Source organism: Syngnathus leptorhynchus, chromosome 13, assembly GCF_054491065.1.
Source record: "Syngnathus leptorhynchus isolate UIUO chromosome 13, UIUO_Slep, whole genome shotgun sequence".
Classification (NCBI taxonomy): Eukaryota; Metazoa; Chordata; class Actinopteri; order Syngnathiformes; family Syngnathidae; genus Syngnathus; species Syngnathus leptorhynchus.
In genome coordinates, this window is record NC_141207.1 from 2143362 (window position 1) to 2170729 (window position 27368).

The 27368-nt window shown below is 46.3% G+C and overlaps 2 protein-coding genes across 4 annotated transcripts; one reads left to right on the forward strand and one right to left on the reverse strand.

Annotated features, from left to right (window-relative positions):
• The first annotated feature begins 50 nt into the window (after positions 1-50).
• LOC147046871 (centrosomal protein of 135 kDa-like) lies at positions 51-3474 on the forward strand. 3 transcript variants are annotated; one of them, XM_085927753.1, is made up of 8 exons: positions 51-278; positions 391-566; positions 651-802; positions 1012-1108; positions 1240-1324; positions 1390-1666; positions 1996-2130; positions 2256-3474. In XM_085927753.1, the coding sequence occupies exons 2-8, from the start codon at positions 454-456 to the stop codon at positions 2510-2512; spliced, it is 1116 nt and encodes a 371-aa protein (XP_085783879.1). In that variant the 5' UTR covers positions 51-278; positions 391-453; the 3' UTR covers positions 2513-3474. The 3 variants fall into 3 exon arrangements, with proteins under 3 accessions (XP_085783879.1, XP_085783878.1, XP_085783880.1); XM_085927752.1 differs by having other exon boundaries at positions 1390-1662; positions 1992-2130; positions 2256-3415; XM_085927754.1 differs by having other exon boundaries at positions 1390-1662; positions 2256-2443.
• palld (palladin, cytoskeletal associated protein) lies at positions 2883-27346 on the reverse strand. Its single transcript, XM_085927755.1, has 21 exons — positions 26892-27346; positions 25114-25938; positions 17710-17885; positions 17498-17567; positions 17308-17425; positions 17160-17222; positions 16951-17092; positions 16744-16767; positions 15360-15479; positions 14555-14909; positions 8318-8995; positions 7687-7831; positions 7454-7555; positions 6264-6488; positions 6016-6165; positions 5705-5793; positions 5229-5361; positions 4416-4623; positions 4039-4204; positions 3804-3937; positions 2883-3556 (listed from the first exon to the last, which is right to left on the reverse strand). The coding sequence occupies exons 2-21, from the start codon at positions 25935-25937 to the stop codon at positions 3393-3395; spliced, it is 4086 nt and encodes a 1361-aa protein (XP_085783881.1). The 5' UTR covers position 25938; positions 26892-27346; the 3' UTR covers positions 2883-3392.
• Positions 27347-27368: the final 22 nt, after the last annotated feature.

Below are 27368 nucleotides of genomic sequence, written 5' to 3' on the forward strand. Positions count from 1 at the left end.
CGACTCAGTACGATACGTCAGCGCGTTCGCCATATTGAATGTGTCAAATGTGTCCCCCAAACTCAAAGAATTTTAATCTTCGCAACTGTCAGGGGAATTACAGTATTCCGATTTTAACCAGCACCATTTCGGGGGTTTAAAAGGCAATATAATTGAAACATTTGAAGGGATTAAACTACCTTCTAACCTGCAAACGTTTTAGGGGTTTAAATAGTTTTGATTTATGAGAAACATTTGGGAAATTTCCTGCGCAGTATTGGAAACACAGTAGCCAAAAGGTGCAATTTGATGTGTGATGATTTCAGTGTTTGAAACTTTGATGTTAGTCATAAAGAGCATGTCTTTGTGCCTATGTGTATCCGAGTGACATCCTTTGGTCACCATTTACAGGACAGTATTGAATACTATGAAGTGGAAATAGTTTCAACAAGCCTATGATTTCGGATCAGAACCATGGACAGCAGCATTGACAAGACCAGGAGCCACCTCAGGAAGCGTCTGGACCAGCTGGGCTACCAACACCATTTTGGAATTGACTCAGTGCCACTGGTTGCTAAACTCTTCAGGTGAGATGCTTGTTATAGATGAATGAAAAAAATGCAGAACATTAAATAAATAACCCTTAAGTGGACATTCTGTATGGCTTGCAGCGATCTGGTGCACACCACAGTTAGCCTTCGCGATGCTAAACTGTCAGCGGGAAAGCCTGAGCGATACTATCACACATGTGTCTCATCTGAGCCACCGTACAGGACTGTGCTGGGTCATCAACTGGACTCTGGCGACCATTGTCTCAGTACAGGTCAGATGTTACCATATGGAATTGACACAACTAAATCTACCATCCAAAATAGACTGGCTAATAAAATTAGCATCAACGTTGCTGTGTTTCAGTAATATTTGTACACACAGTGAAGCAACACATGTAGAAAGACAAATGACAATACTCACCAGCATATATTCTTTATCTTCGGTGCATAGGACTTCTGTAACTTTTTTTTTTGCGTTCAGGTGATAAAAACATCAGAATTAATTTGGTCGACCAGTCTACACAGACTGTTGATGTAAGACTGCCCCCTCTTGGTGGTGATGAAGATTTATCTGGAAGGTTTGTTGTTTCATCAAGTATGGGGTTATCCTCATATTTTCATAATTATATTTGTTGATTTTTCAGGTAGGTGAATGGTGATTGGCATCTTGTCCAGGGTTAACTGTTTATGTCACTTTGATCACTTGTAGGCTGGTTGAACCACAGGAAAAGGTGTTGACACTCAAATCGGAGCTGGACATCTCTGACGGGCACATTGAAGACATCGCCAGACAAGTAAGCGAACGAGTGGCATCCACGGGTGTCATCCGGGCATCTCTAGAACCGTGCGTGTGCCACAGTTGGCAGAGGCGCAGGAAGCCAAGCAGGCGCTGGAGCAGAAACTGGAGGAATTACGGCAGACACAGAGCGATGAGGCGGCCGAGCTGGCCTCCCGCAACGAGGAGGCGCATCGGGAGCTGGCGCGAAAGGACGGCACGGTGGCTCAGATGGTGGCGGTGAAGGAGCGCGTACTCAACATGGCCTACAGGAAGCTGTCCGCTTCCAAGGACGTCATCTTGAGTCAGCAGGAAGTCATCCAGGACTTGGAGGGGAACCTTAGCAAAATAAAAGCAGTAGGTGATGGTTTGGACAGTCTGTATGTCATTTTGCTTCATGGGAAGCACTGTGCATTTGCGGACAGGAAATTAATTTCACAGTGGTGAGGTTCAATGTTCAAATCTGGGTTTAGGCATTCATGTGAAGCTCTGGCCTCCTCGCACATTCCCAAAACATGCAAGTCTCTAGATTGTCCATCGGTGTGCACTGTCCTAGAATACAGACAAACCATGAATGTTATAAATTCCCATACGCACATCCCACAGCCACCAAAAGGTTTTCTTGGGTATACACCAGACGGATTATAAACCTGCTTTTTACTTGTGCGACATCTTTTGCCGGTCAGGAAGTTTGCGAGCAAAGCCGTCTTCAGGAGCAGCTGGCAGAGGCCAGAGGACGCAATGAGCAACTGGAGGGACTGCTCACCTTCTTGGAGGCAGAGAAGAGCGCACTGCAGGAAAAAGTGGACAGGATCATGGCCAATGGTAACTTCTTATTGTACATCAGCAATATGGGAGAAATGGGGGGGATATAATATATTGAAACATTTTTTTTCTGCGGGTGCCGAACCGCGAATATTGTGTTGACTGACATGCTGTGTGTGGTTCAGACCGAGACCTGGTGCTGGGCTTGGGCCGTGGCAAATGCAACATAGACGGCAGTGCCGAGCCCACGCGTCGCCTGGCCGTTGTCATCAAGAGCTTGGAGGAGGAGCGCGATCGTTACCGCCGTGAAGCCCACCGCTACAAAAGCCTCCTTAGAATCACGGCGCCCGCGGCAGCCACCATTTTCAGTCCCACACAAGCCAGAGGGAACAAAATGGTCCTGGCTGCCACTTTCCAGGGCGACGGCAAATGGGCAGAGTGAACGCGCCTTTTCTTTCAACACAGACAAAACTTACCTCAAGCAAAAGCACTTTATGCCAAGAACCAATTTACGGAATTGAAAATAAATACAAATAAATAAATAAATAAATAAATAAGTGCATTGGCTGAATAATTTCACCTGAAAACTGATGAGTACTTACCCCTGAAATAGGCTCATAACATACTGGCGACATCTACCGGTCAACGGAGTGACCTACATGTAGGTACATGACACGGCTCCACGTAATGACGCTTTCACTTTTCTAGGTAAACACGAGATTCTTTTAACACAGTTATAATTCTGGTGAAGATATTTTAGATCATTATTTTTTTACACTGATACAATTGACTTGTACGTTTTATGCAGAAAGTGAGAGCTGTCATAAGAATCTTTATTTGCAAGGTTCATAAACTAATCGGCGGCGGAGATAAATCCATATACAGGCACGGGTGGGCATGGAAAACACGCTTGATGATGAATTACTACTAACCATGATGCGATTATGACAGGAAAAACAGAAAATTATGTTTGGCATTGTGTACACACGCGAGTGTTCACGATCACATGCAAAAAAAAAAAAGTGTTGTGATATAGACGAATGATATAATTTAAAATGTTGGCTATGGAAATAGTCTCTTTTTAAATACAAAAATAAACTGAACAATCTGTGACACTGAAAAGCGTTCACGTCGCACTGAAAAAAAAAAAAAAAAACAGTCCGTTCTTCAACAACCAAAACCAACACACAACTTTCTGGTACTTTTCCTTTAAGGCCCGGCCTCACTAGCTTGCTCACTCGCTTTCTCCATCTTGCACCTGCCAGTCACTTTGAAGAAAAAAAAAAAAGCATGGAGGTGTGGACAGGGATGGATGTGCGCCCCTACAGGTCATCGCTCTCCACGAGGGATCCTGGAGGCAAAGGGCTGGAGTCGGGGAAGAAGGCCGCCTTGACGTCCACGCCGCGCTCTGTCAGGGCGGCGTAGCGGCTGCTGGATGGTCGCAGCGGTTTAGCCTTACGTGTGCTTGCTGGGTGCTGCCACTGACCTGGCCACACCCACGAGGATGGGACACACACACACACACACATAAGATTATTTTGACTTTTTAATTCAATTAAAACTTTCCTTGCGATATTATGGTTTGTTTCTAGAAGAATTAGCATTAATATACTAATAATCTAGTTCCTTGTGATATACAACTACATTTTCCTACTTTGGAATTCAAACATGATGAATCCCCTTGAACAACCTTGGACTTGTTTGTGCTATTTTTTTTTTTGTTTGTTTCTCACCAAGCACGTCAAGGCGGGCGGTGCTGGAGACGATGCCCGCTTCGCTCTTGGCCGACACTGTGTACCAACCGGCATCCTCCTTATAGGCAGGCTGAATGATCATGCACAGGTAGCCAGAGTTGTCCTGGTGCATACTGTCGCCCCCCCCCCCAAAAAAAAAAACAGCAAACATCATAGAGTTAGAGGAAAAGCATTTATTTATGTATTTAATTATTTTTCCGGTGCGCCTGCTCACCTGATTCTGTCCGTGTTGTGCGTGACTGATTCGTTCTCACGTTTCCAGAATATTTGCGGGTAGGGGACACCGCTGACGCGACATTCCAGGCGGACGGGGTGCCCCTCGGCCACAGTGGTGTTCTGGAGCTTCTCCGTGAACGACGGAGGTTTGTGCAGTTCTTTGGCTGCATGGGCGACACGTAAAAGAAATGACATTAGTGCTGTTTCTTTCAGGTGTAATTCCACCGTTGACCACCAGATGGCCACACACTATTTAATTTGATATTGTCCATTTGACTAAGAAAAGAAATACTTCAGCCTAGGTTGCTGAAGATTATGAACATCGTATCCTCCCTTTTCAATCCTGCTTTTTATGCCTACAGAAAGCAAGCTTACCTGCGACAATGAGCTCGAGATTGAAGGAGTTCTGCCCGGCGCGGTTGCTGGCAATGCACGTATAGATGCCGGCGTCGCGGGCGCCCACGGGCTCGATGACCAACGAGTGAACACCATTCTCGCGCACCAGCATCTTGTGGGCTGAGTCAGGCCGGATGGTCTGACCGTTGAGCTGCCACACCAGGTCTGGGGTGGGCAGTCCGCTCACCTGCAATCAAGGCACCACGTTTGAGTCTGCATGTATCTTCACAAGAGAGTGCAAAGGGTAGTGAGTCATGCATCATGATGCTAAGAGAAAAACATTTCAAAACCAGTGTTTGTTGTTTTCAAAGCGGCACATAAAGAAAAAGAAAAAATATTCAAGTCATATTTAAACAACAAAACTTTCACAACATTTAAAAACTGAAGCCTGCTAGCTTAATGTTAACATATCACATGAAACACCATTGACAGGCTATTGAAAATTAGCATTCTAAACCTGAGTGTGTGTGTGTGAGACTGGTTGAGTTTCTGCCATCTGGAATTTTCTCTGGAAAGTTTTGGCAGCCTTGGTGCGGCGTGGAAATAAATAAATGTGTGCTATAAATAGCGCTGACATTTAGACACCGGGCTGGAATCACAGCAGGAAGACTTTGTGTTTTATTATCTTCTGACATTTTCCTAAAGAATCTCTGAAGGCGAGACAGGGAGACCACATGCCAGTGGAAAACAAACAAAAACAAGTGAAAGAAAGTAAGAATTAGCCCAATAATGCGAGGACTAGTTGAGTTAAGACTCAAATAAGATTTTGGTTTTATGATTAAAATATCTCACCTTGCAGTCCATGCGACACAGTCGTCCCTCCTGCACGATGAGGTCGCCGGGTGCCTGGAGGAAGTGCGGGCGAAAATGGCGCTCCTGGATGTTGTCGTTCTCGTCACCGCTATCTCGGGAACGCGACCTTGGCCTGGATGTCGAAAAGAATCATTCGATGAATAAATAAATATTTTATTGACATAGAGCTGTATTCTCTTATTATTTCTTTGGTTCATATTGTACTTTGAAATTTTACCTGATGTACTTGATTTTATTTGATTTATTATTATGACTTCTTTCAACTTTTTAACTACATTTCTTCCTCATCTTCATTCTGTCACCAAGCACTTTAGTGAAGAAGGAGGAAAAGCAAACAAACGTGCCCTCTCATTAGCACAACGGGTCCACAAAAGAAGTGTGACGCAATCCCGCAAGCCGCTGCAGGCCCAGACACGTGTGTGTGCGTGCGTGTGTGTGTGTGTTTTGTCTTTCACCTGCGCATGTGTCCCGGCGTCGAGCGCTGGCTGCGACCTCGCTGGTTGACTGCCTGCACCATCATCCTGCCTGTGCAGCTCACACGGCCCTGTGTGTAATACAAACAGAAGTCACTAGGAGGCGCCACTAGACAAACATCCACCTCCGTGACATAGGGAGAGCAGGTTTTATTTATTTATATATTGATTGTAGGTTGTTTTCTTTTTAAGAAAGGGCACATTCGCACCCCAGTAGTCAAATGTTTTCAGTAAACTTGACATGCTTGGTGTACGTCAAATACTGAGAAGGTATGATTTAGTCATTTTGGTACCTCAGGGTTTCCGGCCATGATGGTGTAGTTGCCGTCGTCGTCGAGGGAGGCGGCGGCCGTGTGCAGCGTGCATGTGCCATCGGCGGCGCGGCCGATGCGGTAGTGCTCGCTGCGTTTGGAGATCTGTTTGCCGTCTTTGAACCAGTACACCTGCAACATCCATCTCATCATGTACAGGCAATAAATGCTAATATGATACATTTCAATTTGTCAACATCCAGGTGGAGTTACAAAAGGCTGGCGCTGACCTTTGGTTTGGGGTCCCCATGCACCTTGCAGGTGAAGGTGACGGGCATGCCCTCAAACACTTTGTAGTGTTTGAGCTTGTTTTGAAAGGAGGGCGGTGCCCCGTTGCCGGGCACGTGTTCCTCGTCGTGCTGCACGTCGTCGTCCGACTCCTCGACGGGCGAGCGCTCCAGCCGGAACTCAATCTCGCTGATCAGGCGCTGCTCGAAGCTGGACACTTTGTACTCCTGACACACACACACATGAGAAAAACAAAACCATTAGCGCCATACTGATGTAGTGGCCGTGTACGGACCTCAAACTGCACCACAACTTCCCATCAAGCAAAGCGGTGAACATGCTTGGTGCTCAAGAAGCAGGAAGTGCCTGGAAGGAAGGAAGGAAGGAAGGAAAGAAAGAAAGAAAGAAAGAAAGAAAGAAAGAAAGAAAGAAAGAAAGAAAGAAAGAAAGAAAGAAAGAAAGAAAGAAAGGAAGGAAGGAAGGAAGGAAGGAAGGAAGGAAGGAAGGAAGGAAGGAAGGAAGGAAGGAAGGAAGGAAGGAAGGAAGGAAGGAAGGAAGGAACCCTCTTGACTTGAAACCCAACCCTGGCTAGAAATTCTATTTTGAACTTTGACCCCACTGAATGCTTCCATTGAACGGTGTTGCCCCCAAATTGGACCATCTTGACTTGAAACCCAACCCTGGCTAGAAATTCTATTTTGAACTTTGACCCTACTGAATGCTTCCATTGAACGGTGTTGCCCCGAATGCACAAAACGGAGGCCGTGTGTGTGCCCTCTGAATTTACAAGACACACTCTTTGCATCAACATGCCATTCGAGGGAGGTTGCTGTTCTACTTTACAATGTTTATACTTTATACACGCTTGCACGCACAGCCACTTGTCCAGAGTTGACACACCTCATCAATGGTCAGATTGAAAAGCACATGCGCAATTTGTTGTGCAAATGTATTGGGCCCACACACAGGAAGTGTATCTGGATGAAAACATCGAGGTGGTGCCTGTAAAAACCACTTCAAGTATGCAATTATGTAGTGTGCAAAAGTATTGGGACAGCTAGTGGAAGTGGAAAATTGACTCTGAACAAGTTATGCTGTTACGAATTATGCAAAAGTATTGGGACAAGAACAGGAATGGAAAATATTTGGAGTGGAAAAGTCCTTGGGAGCCCCGACCTTTGTGTATGAATACCTGCGTGGTGGGCTCCTCCTCGGAGTCCTGCGCCTTTAAGACGGTGGCGACGTTGTCGGCGCCCAGCAGCCTGCGGGCCATCTTCTCCTCGTAGGTTAGCTTCTGCAAGCATGGATGCATGTCAGCGCGGGTTAGTATGTGAGTAGCGCTGCGCACACACACACGCCTAGTTGAACACTGTTAGGAGCTGTGTGTTAAGGAGGCTTTGCAAATGGGGGGGGGGGGGCACACACCTGCTGCCCGTTGCTGACACGCTCTTCCTTAAAGCGCAGCTTCCTCTCCAGGTCTTGGATGACGGCGTCCTTGGAGCCCTGGATGTCTGAGTCGGAAGCCATGCGAGGCGTGCGGGTTGCCGGCGACTTCTTGGGGAAGGCTTTGCTGCTCCAACACAAACACAAACACTCTTTTTAAAATTCAAATACAAAAATTTATTCCACTAAATACAGACAAATAGATTAGTAGTAAACACCTTAAGTGGTAAATTTAGATTTGATTATTCTATAGACTTAAAATTATGCTTGAGCGAAGGATGAGTAGTTTTACTTTGACTTTTCTTAGTCCAAACATTTTATCTGCCCCCCTTGTCCAGCTCCGACATTCCTCAGTGGTCGTCTTATCTCTGACAGTCGAAAGCAGGAATGCCAAGATGAAGGGAGGGAAGTGAACTGATGAATATTTACTGGCATGTTGAATTTGGAGGGAAAAAAATAGTCCAAGGCATAATGTACACAAAGGTACATTATTGCACCATCTCTTTGCAGTTAGCATTTCTAGGCGCCACTTATAAAATAAAAAATAATTTCCAGAGAGTCAAACCAAGCCCCTGTTGTGACTGCATCACTAGAATTGGATTTAGGAACTCACACAGTGCCATTTCCTTTGGGGAGGCCCAATGCGTTGACCGTGGGGCTAGCCATCATGGTGGGCGTGGCCGGCAACATCGAGGACAGAAAGCTGGAAGCCGGGGACGGCGGGACGGAGGAAAAAGGCGAGGACGCGTCCGAGAAGGCGGGGGACACGCACGCGGGCGGAGGAGGCGGCGGGGGAGGAGGAGGTGGCGGCGGTGGCGGAGGAGGGAATTCCTGGGCGCCACCCGACGGCGAAGGCAGGTTGGCGGATACAAAGAAGGGCGGCGGCGGGGGTGGGAAGGAGGGCGAGCCGGGCGAGTCCACGCCCTTGGAGAACGGCGGTGTGGCCATCTTGCTGAAGGCTTTATGTGAGCTGGGCGGGGAAAGGGGGGACGACAGGCTGGAACCCGAAGAGCCTGAAGAGTGGGCGGTGTACCCGCCGACGACCCCGCCGGGGTTCTGGGCGGCGATAAACTGCTTGGGCCGCGCGTAGTTGAAGGTGCTGGCCTGCATGGCGGTGCTGCTCTCCAGCTCCTGGAAGGAGGGAGGAGGAGGGAGGGGCGGGGACGGCGAGTCGGATGGGAGCGCTTCCTGCGGCGGAGGCGGGACTTCCTGGTTGTGCTGTTGCCAGAGGGCGGCTTCCTGCTGCTCCAATAGAATCTGCTCCTGAAGATGCTTTAGCTGCGATGCGTTCCTGCATTCAAACAATAACAATCAGAATTTTCTTTTACTTTCTTTTTGTTGTTGTTGTCATAACAGGAGTCCGCCGGGTCACATTTTACAACATCCTGTTTCCACAGAAGAAGAGGGGGAAGACTAAGCTCGTGTAAGGGGGACAACAGTATGGATTCGGAAACAACATGGCTCCCTCTCACCCATTGCAACAAAAAGAAACTAGATTAAAACCAAAAAAAAAAGATGGAAATGTGCTGCTATTGCATCTTCTCAAGAGTAGCCAGACAAAGTGATTTCAATGAGTATCGGCAGCGGAATCAAGATCAATTTGGATGGTTTTGACACTTCCAAGTTGTTGTCATATACGTGTTTGCTTCGATTGCAATCACATCCCACGGGTCGATCTCATCGTGACGTAGCCCGTCAACTACGCTGACGACCGCACTCCAGGTGAAACCACGCAAAGGTTGGCCATCTGGGTGCAAAACACACACACGCACACACACACACGCATACACGCACACACACATTTCAGCATCAGCAGCGACACACGAGTGGCAAACATCAGGAAGCGCTGATGCGACACTTATCTCCTCTGTGCATTGTCAACACGTTTTGTGGACAGCGGCGGGCTGATAAGATATCAGCACCGTGCTGACTTTCCTTCACACAAGTCAGACACGGACCATGACGTTAAACCGGCCAAATGTGATGAAAAATATAACTTTAGAATTGAATGATGCACTGTACATGGAGCCAGTCTTCGTAAATGTAGTCATCACTCTTTGCAGGGGATAAAGAATATATGCTTGTGGCTATTGATGTCTGTTGTGTTGCCCAACTGTGTTGGACTTTGCATTGCTTAAAAGGGAAACACATGTTTTATATAGTTTTTGTTTATTTCTATTGTCCATGGTGGCGGTCATCATTAAAAGTGGTCAAAGGAGCCAGAATGTCTGAATCGATTTCTTTTGAATGTGAATTATTCTCTCATGAATAACCAGCAAGACAAGTGATGGTTCGAACAGCCACTGAACACCAAAAAAAAAAAAAAACTGCAATAAACTTGAATGTAGGTCAGTTTAAGGTTGGAACTTTGAAAGTGCCTGTTGAATCCAAGGCACATCCCAGAGGTAAAGATAATCTAAAGTCCCCCGAGGGGTGAGCTCAAGTGCCCCCCCCCCCCAATCTTTTCCAGATGTCCAACAATCACAATCACACAATCAAGCAACCCTGAAAATCATTTCCCCAACAATCCTACATCATATTATTTTTTATTTTTTTTCAAATCACCACACGTTCGCCTCGGTCCAGCGTGGATAAGATGCATTTGCTCCTTGCATTCCCCAAAGAGCAAACGAGTTCTTTTACTGGAATAGTTTGGCAGCTGGCAGGCGTTCTGCAGCAGCTTGATTTCCTTTTTTGGCTGTGCTCGAATGTGAACGTTCTAGCACCAGCAGAGAGGAAACTTTTTTTCTTGCACTCCTCTCTCGACGTTCCAGACCTTAAATAATCTATTCGTCCATCTATCCAAGAATACCACAGAACGCATCATATGTTAAAAGTATTCAAGTCAAACAATATTGCTAAAATATTGTTCAATTTGAATAAAGAAATAAAATAAGATTTTATCTTTAAAAAATAGATATAATCCCCAGATCTGTGACTCAAGACAAAGCTGCCGTGTGTGACTATAATGCCCGCTGCTGCTCAAACATCCCGAGGCCCGACTAAAAGAGGGAAGAGTTCCTCCGTCGCCTTGACAACGCAGCTGTGTTTGCGCTCTCGGGACGGGCAAGTGACTTTGAAGGCGCTGCCCTCTCCCTGCTCCTCATTCCACTTGTGACACCGCATTTCGGTCTCGCTCTGCTTTCAGTATAAATAGCCGCTGCATGGCCGCAGCTGCATGGCCGCAGCTGGCTGCCTCATTTTACAAGCCAGCTGATGACAGGAAATGTTGAGGAAGGGGTGATAAGCATGCACGGGCCGCTAATGAGGCCGTTCCTGAATGTTTGCAAACAAGGCCAGCCAGGCGAGACAAGCGCCACATTCAGTGGCTATAGGAAATGTGAGTGTTGACTAACAACAGACTCCTGAAGGTGAGTCAGACGACACCAAAGTGCTGCACCAGCTGATTCGGCCCTCGGACAGGAAACGCGTCATCATTTCTCCAACCATCACATCCGTCAGAAAAAATAACAACAAATACATCCTTACAAGCAATATAAAGTATGATAACGTTATAAAATAGAAAAAAAAAAACTGTTGATTGGTTCAAGGCTCTAAGAAGGGCTGAATGAATGAAAATACAATATCCACAAGCACATAATAAAATGAATACTAAAGCCTTCTAATATTTCATAACCCCCCCCCCTTAGCTAGCCCTGCTAAAGTTCCCAAATATGGTTCCTTGCCTCAATCCTGACCCTGAAAATAACTGCTGCAAGTTTTACTTTTTTTTTTTTTTTTTTTTAAAGGAACGCTTATGTAATTAAGTCATAACTCAGTTGAAAGTGGGAGTTCAAATCCTCACCGACAGCTTTGGCAACATTTCTGCTGATAGGAATGTTCTGGGACAATCCTGGCTGACCGTTGACCCCCCCCCCCCCCCCCAAAAAAAAAAAAACACGGGACACTCAACATGTCACACATTTGGAAAGCAGCAAACAAATAAAGTTGATTCCTCACTTTGCCTGCTTTTGTCAGCTGACTTGGAAAAGACTTTCTCCAACAAGGCCCATTTCCAAAGGACCCCCCCCCCCCCTCCCCGTTCCCTTCAAACCCGCCTCTTGGCTCTGCGCAGCCTTTAATTGCACACGCACGCACGCACGCACGCACGCACAAACACACACAAAATAGAACCAGACTGTTTTCCTTTCAAAGGCAGCACAAGAGAGGCTTTTTCTTCCCTTAGCTTCTCACATTACACGTCCACCACTATCCTTCTGCCGCTTCATCCATCCTCCTCCTCTCTCCCTCGATCACACAAGGAATGCCGGACGCATTCTTTTTCGGATCACAACGCAACAGCATCTCCATCAAATTGGATTAACAGCAGCAGGAGGAGGTGAAGGAGGAAGAAGAACTTCCAAGAGTTTGTCATGACAAGAAAAGCAAACAAAGCAGGACGCTCGCTACCTTAGTCTAATCCCAAACACACAAACTCAGAAAAAACTATTCCAAAAGTCCAAATCAAGGCCCAGAGTCTGTCCAACAACTTGAGCGGCAACTTTCACAGTCCATAGCAAACGCTTGAGATGCCTTTTACCTTTTTGAGTGCTCGGCTTCCTTTCCGTGCAGGAGCGTGCAGATGTCTGCGGCCCTGTCAGGTAGCAGCGACCTATATAGGGAGCGCTCGGCGGCCCAGACGCTGACAGACGCGCTCCGACTCCCTCCCTCCCTTGCTCACTTGTTAGCCCTCCCGCCCTTTGCATGAGTCAGGCTGTCTGCCAACAAGGGCCTCCTCCTCCCTCAGCCTTCACAATAAAAGACCTTTCAGAATAAAACAGCTTCCCTGCCATGTCCTCCAGTCGCTTGACAAAGAGAGCAAATGCTTCAAGATCGCATCCTCCTCTATCACAACAAAGCAGAGTAGAGATTCTCCATTCACACACAAACATGTAAGTGTCACTGTCATAACATTTATAAATCAGTTAAAAGGGTCACCCCAATTCAACAATACTTTTTGGTATGACTCATTTCTATTTTGGGGTGTAATCCCACCCACACGTTTAATGTGTTCCAGTCTGTTGATGAATCAGTGTGGATGGATGTCGATGGGAATAGGGGGGCCAAGTGGATGTCGGTGAGAGTGTGTATTGGGGCAGGGGGTCCGGGGTCAAAGTGACATGAGGCCAGGGTCTCTGAGTCATTGCCATTGTTACTCACTACAGTGGGAAAAGTGTAAAATATCTTCGATTAGCAGACGAGCAGCAAACATAACATACAAGATGAGTTTCAGGTCTATAAGGAGATCAAGACAAGGATTGATACCTGAATTGAAACCAGGTTCGGTACAGATTGGAATATAGAGCAGAACCAGAATGTAAATTGAGATCAGATTTTGGACAAGTATCATGATTAACATTCATGATCAGAATCGGTGTATAGAATCAGAAACAACATTTGAATCTGGCTTGGGATTCAGATTGACGTTAACAAATTAATGTCAGAATTAGGACCAGAACTGGAACCAGGATCAAATCCAGATTGTGATCAAGATCAACGTGTTGCATTAAGATCAGAAGATGGAAAAACAAAAAAGTTGTTGTCATCATTTCAGTTCAGTTCACTTGAGCAATTGCCTTGACTGATGTGTGTGTGTGGTGCTTCGCGTTCAGCAAACCGGAATGTTCTTTCCGGGGAACCACGGCGTCTGCTGTCTGCTGTTTAGTTTCCATTCTGTCAACTCACGAGTCCACTGAGGTCTTCTGTGACCCGCTTCCATCATTCTGTGCACCCCCCCCCACCCCCTTAAACTGCTCCCCCTTCTCCGTCCTGTGAGTAAGGTCAGCTTCAACAGCTCTCTTCCTTTTTTGGAAACTTTCTCCATTCCATGCAGGTCATTCTCGCCTGAGTGGCCAATAGCGTGGCGAGTTGGCCTTGTGTCTCAGCCAATGGCAGGCTTTCCATGTCCATTTAAGGACTGCCCATCTCTCAACACAGAAGGCCATGGATATGATTTTTCTCCATTTTCGTTCTGCCCCCCTCTCCCCCCCTTTCGGGCCTCTTTCTCTTGTCTTCCTTTAGGAACAGGAGCTACTCTCACTTTTGCTGGTCGGAGAAACCCAAGCACACATGCTGCTGCTTTTGCATCCAAAACCACAAACAACACCTCAGCGAGGAGCCATTGTTAAGACTTCATTAGAGAGTTCATTACTTCCACTTCCACAAACACACTGTGAATCACTGCGGAGATATTTCACCAATGCTTGGCAGCCAAAGACGCAGACTTCATCGGTAACACGACATCAACTCAACTAATTGGTTCGTGTTTGCAAATGTTGCTATTTGCAAAGAGACAAATTAATCGGCACCATATATCATTTTGAAGTTAATCCTTATATAAAGTGAAGAATGAAGATTTATCAGAGTTAAGGTTAAGAACTTAATCATCAAATGTAGGATCGGAAAACAGGATCAAGATTGAGATCCCGATCAGGTCAGAGTGAAGAGTCAAGACCTGAATTAGCACACAAGATCAAGATTGAAGATTAGAATCTGAACCAGTTTAATAAAAGCAACAAAATCAGGTTCAGTTTTATGCATTATTACTTATTTTTTGTTAACCATAGTAACTTTGCTTTGAAGTCACGTAATCACGACCAATTTAATCAGACACTCGAACTTGAAGTCTGCAAATTCAAATGCTGAAGCACGGCTCTGCTGTAAATGCGCGTACAGGCGGCAGCTGGCATATTGTCATGGCAGCGGAATGTTTTTGTTTCCGGGATTCCCCGCTTTCCTTTTTTAACCCTTTCACACCGCGATCAAGTCTCCCAGCGGCGTCTCCCTGGCGGCGGTTATGATTACGGTTCAGCACCCTTCCCCCAGACAGGCGGCGGGGGCAGGTACTCACAGTTTGGGTTTGGTGGGAAGTGGCGGGGCGGGCGACAGCTTTCCAGGGGTGGGAGGTGAGTTTGATGGGACTCGGATAACAGAGCGGTCAGATCGCGGCGGAGGAGGAGGAGGTGGTGGTGCGGGTTCCGCAGGTGGAGACGGCGGAGAGGTGGGTTGGCCGTTGGGCACGCCGCTCATCTCCTCGGGCCTTCCCTCGGCCTCTGGGCGCCATAGCGCCACTTCCTGAGGCGGCATCTTGGGTGGCAGTTCCAGCAGGCTGATCTCAGTGGGCGGGGGCGGTGGGGGGAAGGACACCCCATCCAGTGCAGAACTATCTCCAGACATGCCGTTACTGGAGGAGGAGTCCTCGGCTCCTGAGGGGAAATAAACATCAGGGAGAATGGGAATATTTTATTTATCCCCCCCCCCCTCACTTTGGCTTTCATCTAAGTCAGTGTCTGTGTATCATCTCATCTCAAGCAGCCCCCACTCAAATTCAGGCACTTCCTGTTTAGTCAGTCCTCCCCCATCTGACTGTGTGATGCACTCACTTTGGCACGAAATGAACCCTAACATCAGGTACACTTGAGGGGTGGAAAATTTCCCAAAGGTTCTAAAGTTTATGATCCCAATTCTGAGTTCAGTCATGATCCCAATTTCATCTGGACATGGTTCTAATGTTACTTTTAAACTTGATTCTGATTGTACTGATACTGCTCTCAATCTGATGCAGATTCTGATGTCAATCTTAACCCTGATTCCAATCCTAATTCCAATCTTAGTCTTGATACTGAGTCCCAATTGAAATAAAATATTGGACAAACCTGCTGTTACAGTTAGCTGGGCCGAACTGTTTACTGAACCATACGGGTTGGAGGCGGTGCAACAGAACAAGCCACCGTCTTCCGGAAAGGCCTCGGCAATGACCAGGGTGCAGATCTCATCTGAGGCCGGAAAAAGAAAAAAACAGTATCATAATATTTGGAATACAGTGGAGCCTCGGTTATTGAACATCCTGGTTCTCGAACAAATCGGTATTCAAACAATAAATTAGAAATTTCTTTGCTTTGGATGTCAGAAGAAATTCGGTTGTCGAACCTCGTAAAATGAGCCGAGAAGACCCGCATGCCAACTGACTTATTACATTCTCGTTAATCTGAGGATTGCATCAACTCTAACCATGCCTCCAAAGGAAGCAAGTGGGAGCAGTAAAGCCATCCTAAAACACAAAGACGCTCCTAAAGCAGTGCGACAGTGAGCGCCCTGCGTGCTGCAGTTGCGCGATTGGACAAAATTAAGCTCCCTGCGCACTGAGGTCCACTTAAATATTGGAAAGTACATCAGGACTTTAAAAATATTTTCTAAATTTCAGCGACGGCTCTGTCACAATAATGCGACTAGCGCGGTGCAGTTGCGGGGTCGGCGACGCGCTACGGTTGCACTGCAGTTGTGCGATCGGACAAAAATGCGCAAATGAAACAATGTTTAAAAAAAGCGGGGTTTTTTTTTGCTTGGAACTGATTAATTTTTTCCCTATTATTTGTAATGGGAAAACATGATTTGGATTTCAAACGATTCACTTCTCGAACAGCCTTCTGGAATGGAATGTGGTTGAAAACCGAGGCTCCACTGTATTAGACAACTGGAAGAAATGTAGTGTGGATACAAGTAATGTGTGCTGTGGTGTCCCACAGGGATCATTGTTAGGTCATCTGATTTTCTCGATTTACATTCATTAAGTTTGGAAACTAACAAAATATGTTTTTCTGTAGTCCTTCCTTCCTTCCTTTTGTATCTGCCTAATACAGTTTGAGAATTTACTTTAGAATTGACTTACTACTCACTTTAGTTTGACTCTGGTTAATCTCCCTTTTTTCCCAAGTGCAAATCTTTCACCGTGACTCTTTTGGGATCGGCTGCACCATTTGAACGTGCGGCGAGTAAATGTGGCCTCGGGGCTAAAGCAGTGGAAACGAGACACCGACTCCAATGCTGACACGCTATCCGTTTGCAAATGAGACATGACAGACGCATGAGACGTACAAGTGGACGACGGCAGTTTCTCTGTCGTTTGCACACCGGTGAGTCAAAACAAGCGTCCGTGCAGGTGAGTCATAGTCTGAACAGCAAACACCTGAATTGAGTGTTTGCGTCATCTGACAACACCGTTGGAAATTGTAAAGTCAGAAAGATGATCATAGAACGTACCTGACTCTGCCGCCGATCGGGGCTCTTGTGTATTTTTCATACAGAGAAAGAAAAAAAAAAATCTATCATTTCGATTGGCCAAAGTAAGACACAGAACATATTTATATAATAATTTCTACGTTCTGACTGTGCAAAAGATGATATAATATGATGATTAGCATAAAATTATGATGAGCATTGTTAGCTTTAAAAGTTAAAGTTACACACTTTTCTGGAGAATTCGAAAATCCGGGGAGTCCAAGATCTGCTCGCCTTGGCGGTACCACTTGACCTGGAGAGGTGGGCCCCCACGCACCCTGCACTCCAGAACCACCACCTGACCTTCGGAGGCCTGAGTGTCCTGCAGCATCTGAAAACAAAGCGTGTCTTTAAAAAGTAGATTCATTTTGACAAGTGGGAAAATTTGGGTCACTTACTTTTGAGAAGGTAGGTGGACCCGAACCATCGCCGCCATACAGTGACGACACCGGGCTCTGCGTCTAAGGGGACCAAATGCAAACAAGAAAAATCTGAGGACGTGGCCCTGAATTATCGTATTGCAACACAGCACAACCGGATCTTCACCCGTGGCGGAGGCTGCGACAGCGACTGGACCAGCGTGGTGCGATGAGGCAGCACCTCCGGAGTTTTGGGGGACGACGAGCGTATGGTCAGGGACATGGACGTCGTTTTCTTCTGTAGTCTAAAAGACCATGTGAACCATGTTTACTTTTAAAATTGATGGCAAGGTCATCAAATCATAAATAAGACGTACACAGGCATGCTGCTGGCTGATCTGGACTTTGACGGCGAACTTTCTCCGTCCGAGTCTGAGGAAGACACTCCTGAGACGAGATTGAGAACAAAGTTTGATTTGTGTTTTTATAGTTATTTACTCCATCTATCAAGCAACTGCCCAAATATGCTTGAAAGAATAAAAAAAAAAAAAGGAACAGTGGCAACACGCAAACTAAGGCGGTGAGTGACCTTCGATGTAAACCTCGGCCGAGGTATTGTCCGCCCCGAGGCTGTTGGAGGCCACGCAGGTGTAGCGGCCCGTGTCGTCCTCAAAGGCCTCGGCAATCACCAGCGTGTGCAGCTCGCCATCTCTCAAGATGTGGATGTCGGGGGAGTTGTGCAGCTCGCGACCTTCGCAGAACCATCTGCACGAGCAGGACATTTTAAAATGCACATTTAACTGTTGGTTTGGAATAAAAATATGTCAAAAAAAATAATCATTTATTTTGTGGTAAAGATGACTGCTGGTCTAATAACAACTCATTCGCAGCCTTCACATAAACACACACACACCAAGTGGCCAACACCAGCCAAGCCCGAGGCCGGAACGCATTTATGGGAAGCAGGTACGCCCTTTCCGCCCTGTTCCCTCTAACCTTACCTAAAGTTGATTTATGCTACAGAAGGGTTTGTGTTTGAGACCAAAATCTGGGTTATTTAAAGAGACGGTACACGCACAGAGGCATTCTGCAAGAATTGACACCTGACAGCGTGAGCGGGAGAAAGTGCCCGTAAAGAATTAGTCAAATGGCGGCGGCGAGAGAGGAAAAAAATGTGGAAATGATGATGACAGGTGGAGCAAAACCCGGCCGGGCGTGTTGCGTCGTCTTATCGCGACAGGAAGTGCTTAGACTTGGCCGACGTTCTCATTTTAGCACGTTAACACAATAGAGAACAGACCTGTTACGAGGAGGGATAGAAAGCACTTCAACAGGTGACATAATACCATGGGAAAAAAAAATCCCATTTTGTTTGGGAACGTGATCGAGTGAGAATCGTTCAAGAGAAGTTAACAGCTAAAAACTCACCTATTCGCGAGGATATCTAAGTGTCACAAAACATTGTTGACAGAAGACTAGTGAGACAAGTAATATGTGCAAAAGCACTCTTGTCAACTTTGAGAATGCGACTAGCTAGTAGGCAAAACTGATCAGGCCAAAGAGTCGACAACTAAAATGTCCCAAAGCAGCCAACAATAACGTCCCGGATGAATCAACTTTAATGGTCCGGCATCATCGCACATAATTACTCAGACAATGTTGGCGAGAAACAGATGTTATCGTTTATTTCCGTATGGCGTGCGGCAGTAAACCATCTACCCCCCCCCTCCCCTAAAAAAAAAAAGACTCATTTGAAGAGGAAGGGAGGGTGCGTAAATGTAAAGGTGGAGATTCTTTTCTTGGCCTCGGTGTAGCCTTACCACCCATTTCCTCTCCGCACAAATGCCATTCCCAGAGCTATTATTCAAGACATGCTGAGTGAAGGGCCATTCACCTCCACATTGGTGACACACACACCCAACATGTGTGCCATCCTGCTCATCCACCTTCCTGCCAACAAGAGGGCACACAGGCAACATTCCAACCAATGAGGAACAAAAAAAAAAAAAGATTGCCCTAACTGAAATACGTTTTCGTGCACCGGCCGTCCGAGTGCGTGCAAAGAGCCACCTTGGCCTGCCTTCGCCCTGTTTTTAGTTTTTCCGCCACTGACGGAAAAATCTGCCGGAGCGGCTCTCTCCCGTTTCACCGCAAACCTTAAAAAGTGTCCCATGCCAGATGGTGGCGATGTGATCTGGACAGGAAGCGTGGGAGAAAGTTCACGAGCAAACACACTTCTTATAATCGATGTAGGATGCAAAAAAAAAAAGGGGGGGAAGCGAAGAGGACGTCCTTATATGTGTTTGTCTGTTGTGGCTCCAACGTTGCAAAGCTCGGCGAACGGCACGAGTTCAAGAAAAGTGCACTTGGACCCGCAGAGCTGCTCTTTAGACTTAATTACAAACTACAATAGAGACGTCCGAAGAGAGTGAGCACGAGAGAGCCTGTGAGAGACTCTTCCGACAGAAGGCAGATGATTGTTCTGTTTTTCACGCAAAAGAACCCCAAAAATTCCAAAATCAATGCACATTCATTTTTTAGGGTTCAACAGTTGGTATGGCAAGTCGTTATTAACCAGGCAAAAGACCTCGCCGGCACATCAAGACTTTCAAAATAAAAGCTCACAGCATAATGGTTTTCACGTAATTGGACCACGGGGCGGCTTATTAACAATCGCAATCAATAAACAAACACATTATAAGGATGCTTCTATTTTGAAGGCCTGATTTGTGACAGGATGTCCTGTTGTTGCTCTGGAGTTGTTAATAAAAGCTCGCATTGAGCAATACGCTTTACCCTGTGTTGAACCCTTTTTATACAATATGAAAGAAAGTTTCAAGTGCCAAATGTTGGACGACAAAGGTTTAGAAATACTGCTTTGAATGTTGGACCATTCTGCTTTAGTCAGACTTTCTGGAATGAATTCATCACAACAAACAATGTTTCACTGTAAACAATAAAATCAAGTGCTAATGTGAGGTCAAACATTCTAAAAAAAAAAAGGAGTCAACATAACATTAACATATGTCTTTACTCCACGGTTCTTTTTGTTAAAGAGATAATGCAGATCAAGTCCTTTAAACTTTTCAAACCAGCTTCGGCACCTTTTGTTCAGGTGACAAGAAAATGGCGGAAAACATGCTAAGCTAACGCAGCAGTCTACCATTTTTAATTCAGCGATCCTCTTCATCGAACAGATGGAGTCGAATGCACCAACAGATCCCAAACTGTCATTTGTTTCCAAAATCTTGCTCAAATACCAACAAAAAAGGAAACATTTGTGTCTCTGATCTTGAAAATAATTCATGACAGATTTTTCCGCACTGTCTGTAATTATTGTAATAGGGACAATCGCAACTTGTGCGTCAAAGCTCAGGGCGGCCAGAGATGATAAACGCAGGAATGCGGCACAGTAAAACAGAAGAAGACATTTCATGACAGACGAAGGGTCAGGCGGAATATTCTGGACTCGGTGGACAGCTGGGGTATGACGAGCTGGGACAGAGGATAGAATAGGAGTTGGCGACCGAGACCCGACGATTCACGCATTATTCGTGGGGGAATTCAAGGAGTGAACTAATAATCCTTACAATCTGGCAAAAATAATAAATTGTTAGGCTGCAATTTAAAACTCAAACGTCAAGGTACACTCGGCTACAATGTATGTGTGTGAGCGTTACACACACACCACTAAAATAGGAATAGACATACGCAACAGCTGATCTACACACGAGCACACGCTTGTCACCAAATAAACAAACACACAGACGTTTAACTTGCAAACTTGCATTTAACAAGCAAATTTAATGTTGGCCTTTAAACATGAAAACAGGCCTTCCTGTTTCATTCAAGCCAAACATGATCGTTTCTCATCCCATCATTCACCTGAATTTATTATTGAAGGTGCCAATACATAATCAATATGTCTAATCAAATACTCACAAACGTAAAATATTGCGCTGAGCCGTGCAGTGCCGCTCCCCGTTCTTGTCGTCAACTTCACAGCCTCGCAACCACACATACACAAACACACACAAACACATTGAGAGTGACACATGCCCGGATTTACTGGGTGAGGAGGGCGGGCGTGGGAGCCCCCCCGACCCGCCTCACCCCGAGTCGCCAAATTCCACACGAGATGAAAAAAGGATTGCCAGAATAGACATGAACAAAATCAAAGAGAATCTTTCCAATTTTGGAAATTGGTCTGGGGGGGAAAAAATGCCTTGGATTTGGCGTTGATGAGCCAGAAAGATCTTGTGAGACATTCAATTTGTTAACCATGAGTATGTTTGTTCCTTTTTGGATGAACCATTTGGTGCACTTGATCTAATGCAAGCTGAAGCCATGTAAAATAAGATCTAAAATCAAAATTAAAATGATTTTCAACACAAAAGTACTGAAAAAAAAAGAAAATTAATGTTAAAAAAATACAAAAAGATTTTCAAAAAATTCTATAAAATATTTGACAAATATTCCAAATATATACAATTATACAAATCAAATCCATTTTGTTCCACTTATCAGTTTGCAACAGCCTAAAAAAGCAGGGAAGCCCATCCTTCCTCCTCATCTGTCCCGCAAATTTGTCAAATCCCGCATGGCACAAGTAGACAGTCCTCTTAAGGATGCCACCGAAATAGCTGCCGGTCGGGATTAGGCCCCATCTAAAGCGACCACTTTGGAGGGGCGGCACCTGGCAACCGGAGGACAGATGGCTGCAGCCTTGTTGCTTCTGCACATGCACGAGCACTCGAGCAGAGAGTGATCCCAAAAGCCCGTCTAAAAGTGAATTTTCCTCCGTCAGCACGCAAAAAATAGTTTTGGTGGTTAGTGTGCTGCTCTCTCGCTTGCTCGCTTTCTGTTTGTAGAGGATTACATCCATTCACACACAACTGCTGGGGTGAGGGGGGGGTTCTATTTTGCTCAGGGGAGACCCCCCAGAGTGAGATTATTTGTGGAACTTGTTACTAGGAGGGGCCACACTTCATCTGTGAAGCTGTGTAGCAGCTTGAGTGGCTAAAAATAAGACAGAAGGCAAAGGTCACTGTATTGATTGAATACAAGCCGGACGGCAGTCAACATGTTAGTCCCAAGACTTTGCATACGAACGCGATGGAGGCCATCTTACAAATCTTTTAGGACCCATTCCCGACCGGGATCAACAGTTGGCCGAAAAGCAACGGGCCTGCTCCAATTTACTGCTCCGCATGGGCAAACACAATCAATTTGTTGGACGTTCGGACGGTTTCCGTGACCGAGCTCATCCATCTTGTTGACATGGAGTGCCTGCAGCTGGCTGAATGCGCCCGCATATTAACGTCCTGGGAAACAATAATCAAAAAGCGAATCGATTTGTGGTCACGGTGATGCGGGGACTTGGAGGACCCTCTGAGAACGTTCTTTTTTGTATTTTATGCAACTTTGGACTGTCAATGTGGAGCGTTTAAACAACTGCACTTCTGCCTCATCTGCTCATAAAACATGCACAGACCCGACATTTGTTTTTTTTTTAATGGCTGTATTAAAGATGTCGAGACACAAAAGACAAAAAAAATGAATGCAGCTCCACATCAAACGCTGCCTCCTGGCACATCCAGGAAAAGACTCTAAGAAGTCAACAAAGGGCCAATTACTGTAAACCGAATGGACGTAAGGTTAAGGAACAGGTGAGGGCGAGCAGATGCGAAGCCGAGTCGAGCCAAGCCGAGATAACGCAACAGTACAAAAGCCGTGACGTCACGTTGGCCAAGTTCCCAAGTTTTCTGTGGCCCTCTCCGCGCTTCAACTGTCATGTGGCTCCCAGCGAGCGGTTGCTGGACGCATTAAAGGCTCAGACTTGCTTTTCATGATGTTTTGTCATCTCGCGGTCACAATTAGCGCTCACAAAGACTTCTTTCAAGTTTACGAGGCTCAGCCTCAAAGTGTTTCGTGTCACTATGATGCCCAAGATCGGATTGTTGTCAAGCGACGGATTAGAGGGGATTCTGGAACAGTATGCAATAACAATCTCATGGGTTGGAGGAAGGGGGTGTAGAAGTTTCACCTTGTTGGGTGAAACTTCACACCCTGTCTTCAGGCGACCTTGGGGAAGACGCGACTCGCGTCTCTAAGACGGAACGGATTCCACCGTCAAGACTGCTGTTGACATGCCGGCGAGAAATAGCAATGGGTGAGCATCTGAGCTATTTTTTTTTTTTACTGCCGATATCTTTACACACATCAGTTATCGTGATGGTGAGACGCAAACAATACGTCAAAGTGACAGGCTCGCATCCTCTCGCGAAATCTCGCCGGATTCTCCACCCGTGCGAACTGACAAAAGCCAAAGCAAATCACACCGACCCCATCATGATAATTTACTCATATGTAGTATTTTGTTTGAAACAAACAATTATCGGAATTGTTTTCTGCCAAATATCTAAATCCAGATCAGTCTAGTCTTAATTAAAAACTGTCTTCCATGGGAGCGCCCACTCACTACTTGGACGTCAAAGGCAAAATGACATCAGGGAGTACTCTGATTTCCTCTCTTTTTCTCGTGTTTCCTCCTGCAGACATAAGGAGGAGTTCCAGTGAAGTCTCGCAGTCGTTAAAAGAGTCAGCATTACAAAGGGGCTGCGTCATGAGTCAGCACCCGGTCACCTGCTATGACTTCATTCGACTTGTTCCACTTCTCACTGCTCGGGGCCATCTGCTTGTACAGTAACAACACATGGCGCTCGTCTGCGTGAAAGCAAATGTGGGGATGAAGAAATAAATGAGCCCCCCCCCCCCCAAAAGCTAATTAAAGCCACTGAAGCGCAGCATCGTTTAGGGATCGAACACCAGTGGCATTTCTCGGAGGCAATTGTTCAAAAGGTCATTCTTGCTTCAATGGGGAAGTCGAGGCGGAGATGATGACCGACCCCCTTCACCAGAATGCACTACAATTGAGCAAACTGGATTTTCTAGATATTACTGAAGGTATTCTTGACTCTAGCAAGTCTGAAATCCAAAGTGCCTCTTTGGAAACTTCTTTCATACAAGAAAAGTGAGATAAAACCACTCTGAAGATATTTGTTGAAAGAAATTGTTTCAGACACACGGACTCATAATAATAATATGCTGCCCTCTAGCGGTCACTGTTTAGACGTGCAGTCCAATTGACATGAACTCTCGAGAGAAAAATAGATGGCGTGTGTGGGAGTGTTTGCGAGTGTGTTTGACACGTCTGGAAAAAAAGACCAAAGTGTATTTTTAGCATGCTGTGAATACCCAAGTTGTTTTTGTTAAGTGAATCGTTTTACTTGTATATGAGTGTGTGTGTCCTCTCAAATGGAATAATATCCAGACTCAACTGGATCTGGTAATGACATTACTGTACCGTGTTATAGAGAAAGTGAAAGTCAAGCGACCCCGTGGACATGAGCACTTTTTGGCTGGGCCTTATCGCTATGGTGGACAGCACAGCGGTCAGTCTGGACTGTGTCACTGATACCTGCACATTTGCTTGGCCGCTGTCATGACAGTCTGCGAACGCTCACTAGCACATTCTGAGGTCACTAAACTGGGAGGTCATTGGGTACACCCCTGTAAATTTAGCAAAATAATAATATAATAATGTATTCTTGTATTTGTTTGGCACTGGCAGACTTTCATTGAGTTGAATTATACAACTTGCCAAATAATGACCCCACACTTACAATAGACGGTACTGTTTTGCTTTCTGCCAAATAATGAACACACATGTAGCTGTATTGTTTTACTTCATGCCAAATAGTGAAGCCACATTAAACCGCTTGCCAAATACTGATCCCCCCCCCCAAACAGCGAAGTCACATTCAACTGCTTGCCAAATAGTGGGGAACCGTCAAAACACAAACACAACGAGCGCAATCAGCACATTCACACAGAAGCTGATGTTGGCCACAGCTCACACCCAGACACTCACGCACAGAATTGTACTATCCTTGCCAAATAGTAAAGCAAACTCAAACTGGTGCGTGCGTACCTGATGAGTGGCAGCGGGGTTCCGCTGACTTTGCATTCCAGACGAATGGGGCTGCCCTCGGCCACCTCCTGACTCTTCAGCTTCTGCACAAAGCACGGCGGTGACAAAGGTCCCGATGCGGCCGGGGCCGTCCCAGGGTGTTGGCGCTCGGGAGCGGCCGGCGCTCCCTCCGGCGGGCCCGCTTGCTGCGTCTCCTCTGTTTGGCAAGAGGCGGCGGGCACGGCTGGAGCCCCACGAGGGCCCGGCCGCTGGTTCCCAGGTGATAGATATCCACTATCCGGGCTGGACGACTCCGCTTCCGCCCCGAGCTCTTGGTGAGAGGAACCTTTAAAGATGGAAGACAGCTCCTCAATGAAGGTCGCGGCGCGGCTGCAGAACTCCGAGGCCGAAGACACGCGGTCGTTAAGCTCCAAGCTTTCGTGGAGTAGCCGAGGTTTGTCCTGCTTGTAAACCGGCGGGCCCGCCTTGAGCCGGCCCACCTTCTCAGATGAGGACACATCAGCCCGACTAAGAGGCGGGGTGCTGTCATCCGTGCTAGAAGCTTTTGCTTCCTGGATAACTTGACTATCCTGCGAGCAGGTCTGTTGATGGTCCAGGTGCTGATCCTCCACCGTTTCCTCAAAAGCCTCCCTGGCCAGGTCCAGGCTACGGTTGATCTCATCGGCGCTCAGGAAGGCGGTGAGGTCGGCGAATTCCCCGTCGCCGGTGTCCAGGTCAGCCGGGAGGGAGGCATCCCCCTCCAGGGTCGCGGCTACACCTTCTGCAGAGTCTTTGAGCAGCACAGAGATTGGGAAGAGTGGCTGGTTCCAACTCCCGTCCTGCATCCTGCAAAACACCAAACCAGGCGTTGGGTTCCGTGATTTATCGACCAGTACCGTACTGTATTTAAACACAAAGACATTACTTAAAACATGGCCCAGGCCTATATATATTTCACAGAGCCTTTTTGGCAACCTTTTGAACGCGTGGGGTGTTACGAAACAACCGTGTACGTATCGCTACGTGCTCGGGTGCCTGATGGCGTCCCGAGGAGCAGCTGCTTTTATTTTTAAACCCGCCGGGGCCGTGCCGCAGGCACCTCGACGCCCGCCCGGACGATGGGCCAAGCCAGAGGAAGGGGGGCAGGGCTGATGGTGAACATCTCGTGAAAAATAGTGCAGAACATGTTTATGAAGACAGAATGCAAAGTCAGCGGCCACAAGATGGAGGACAGCATTAAATTTGAATGCGGAAACTTTCACACGACACCACACTAAGCCTGCCGGGCCTTTGGTGAAGGATATTAAATGGGATCAATTTGTATTGCGCATGAGAAGAAAACATTCCATGGAAATTTATCACAATTTAAAAGGAAGAGATAGCACACAAACATAATTTTGTCACATTTTTCATTCTTTAGTAATCAGCAGAAGATTATGGGTGGGCTAGGTTACGCTAATATATTTTTACTTTTGTGACACATTGTCTTTTATGACATTGACATGTTATGAACCAATTCGATTTGCATTTTCTGTCCTCTCAATCTAAATAAAATGAATAAAAAGATGTCAAATCAAAGTTTTGTCCGATTCACCGATTAATCGGCAGGTTAATCGACTGTTAAAATTATCGTTAGCTGCAGCCTTGCTGCGCATTTTAAAAAACACCTGAATGGTAGCCTGTGTTAATGCTATACCAGGATTTTGCTAGTTTTCTCCAATCCCAGCCCTGACACTAAATACGAAACACCTGATCAAAATGTGAAATATTATTAATCCCAACAGAACACACACACTCACCTTCAAGTGAGCTTCTCGTCCAAACTTCCTTCTTTTCTTGTGTTTTGGCCTTCCAGTTTTGCCTCGTGAATGAGCCCAAAAAGGAAGAAGCGGCCTTTCTTTATTGGTCCGTACGGGAGCTAGCGGGACCACCTCTCGTGTTCAGGGTCCGATGTGCCTCTGCGGTCCCCGGCGTGTGTGTGGTGATGGTGGTGGGGGGTGGTAGGGGGGCTAAATTTGGCTCTCCCCCGACTCGGGTTTCACAGCCGGGCTACTGGCAAGGAGGGAAGTGACATTAAGGTATTGCACCTAATGGATGATTGCAATGTGTCACACAAACAAACATAATCTGTGGACAAGCGAGTGTACAATTAAAAGAGACGACAAGATCCGTGATGTCACGGTGTCGGTGTTACGGTTGTATAATGCTCTGTTTAGTGCCGAGCCACATGCTCCCACTGTTTCATCTGTAAATGGACATGGGGGGGACTTTAGAAA

Coding starts and splice junctions, on each gene's coding strand:
- LOC147046871 (XM_085927753.1), top strand. CDS start 454: ATGGACAGCAGCATTGACAAGACCAGGAGCCACCTCAGGAAGCGTCTG. Junction 567..650: donor CTGGTTGCTAAACTCTTCAG/GTGAGATGCTTG, acceptor TATGGCTTGCAG/CGATCTGGTGCACACCACAG. Junction 803..1,011: donor CGACCATTGTCTCAGTACAG/GTCAGATGTTAC, acceptor TTTTGCGTTCAG/GTGATAAAAACATCAGAATT.
- palld (XM_085927755.1), bottom strand. CDS start 25,937: ATGCAGGACGGGAGTTGGAACCAGCCACTCTTCCCAATCTCTGTGCTG. Junction 5,794..6,015: donor TCATGGCCGGAAACCCTGAG/GTACCAAAATGA, acceptor TATTACACACAG/GGCCGTGTGAGCTGCACAGG. Junction 4,205..4,415: donor TCTCGAGCTCATTGTCGCAG/GTAAGCTTGCTT, acceptor TCGCCCATGCAG/CCAAAGAACTGCACAAACCT.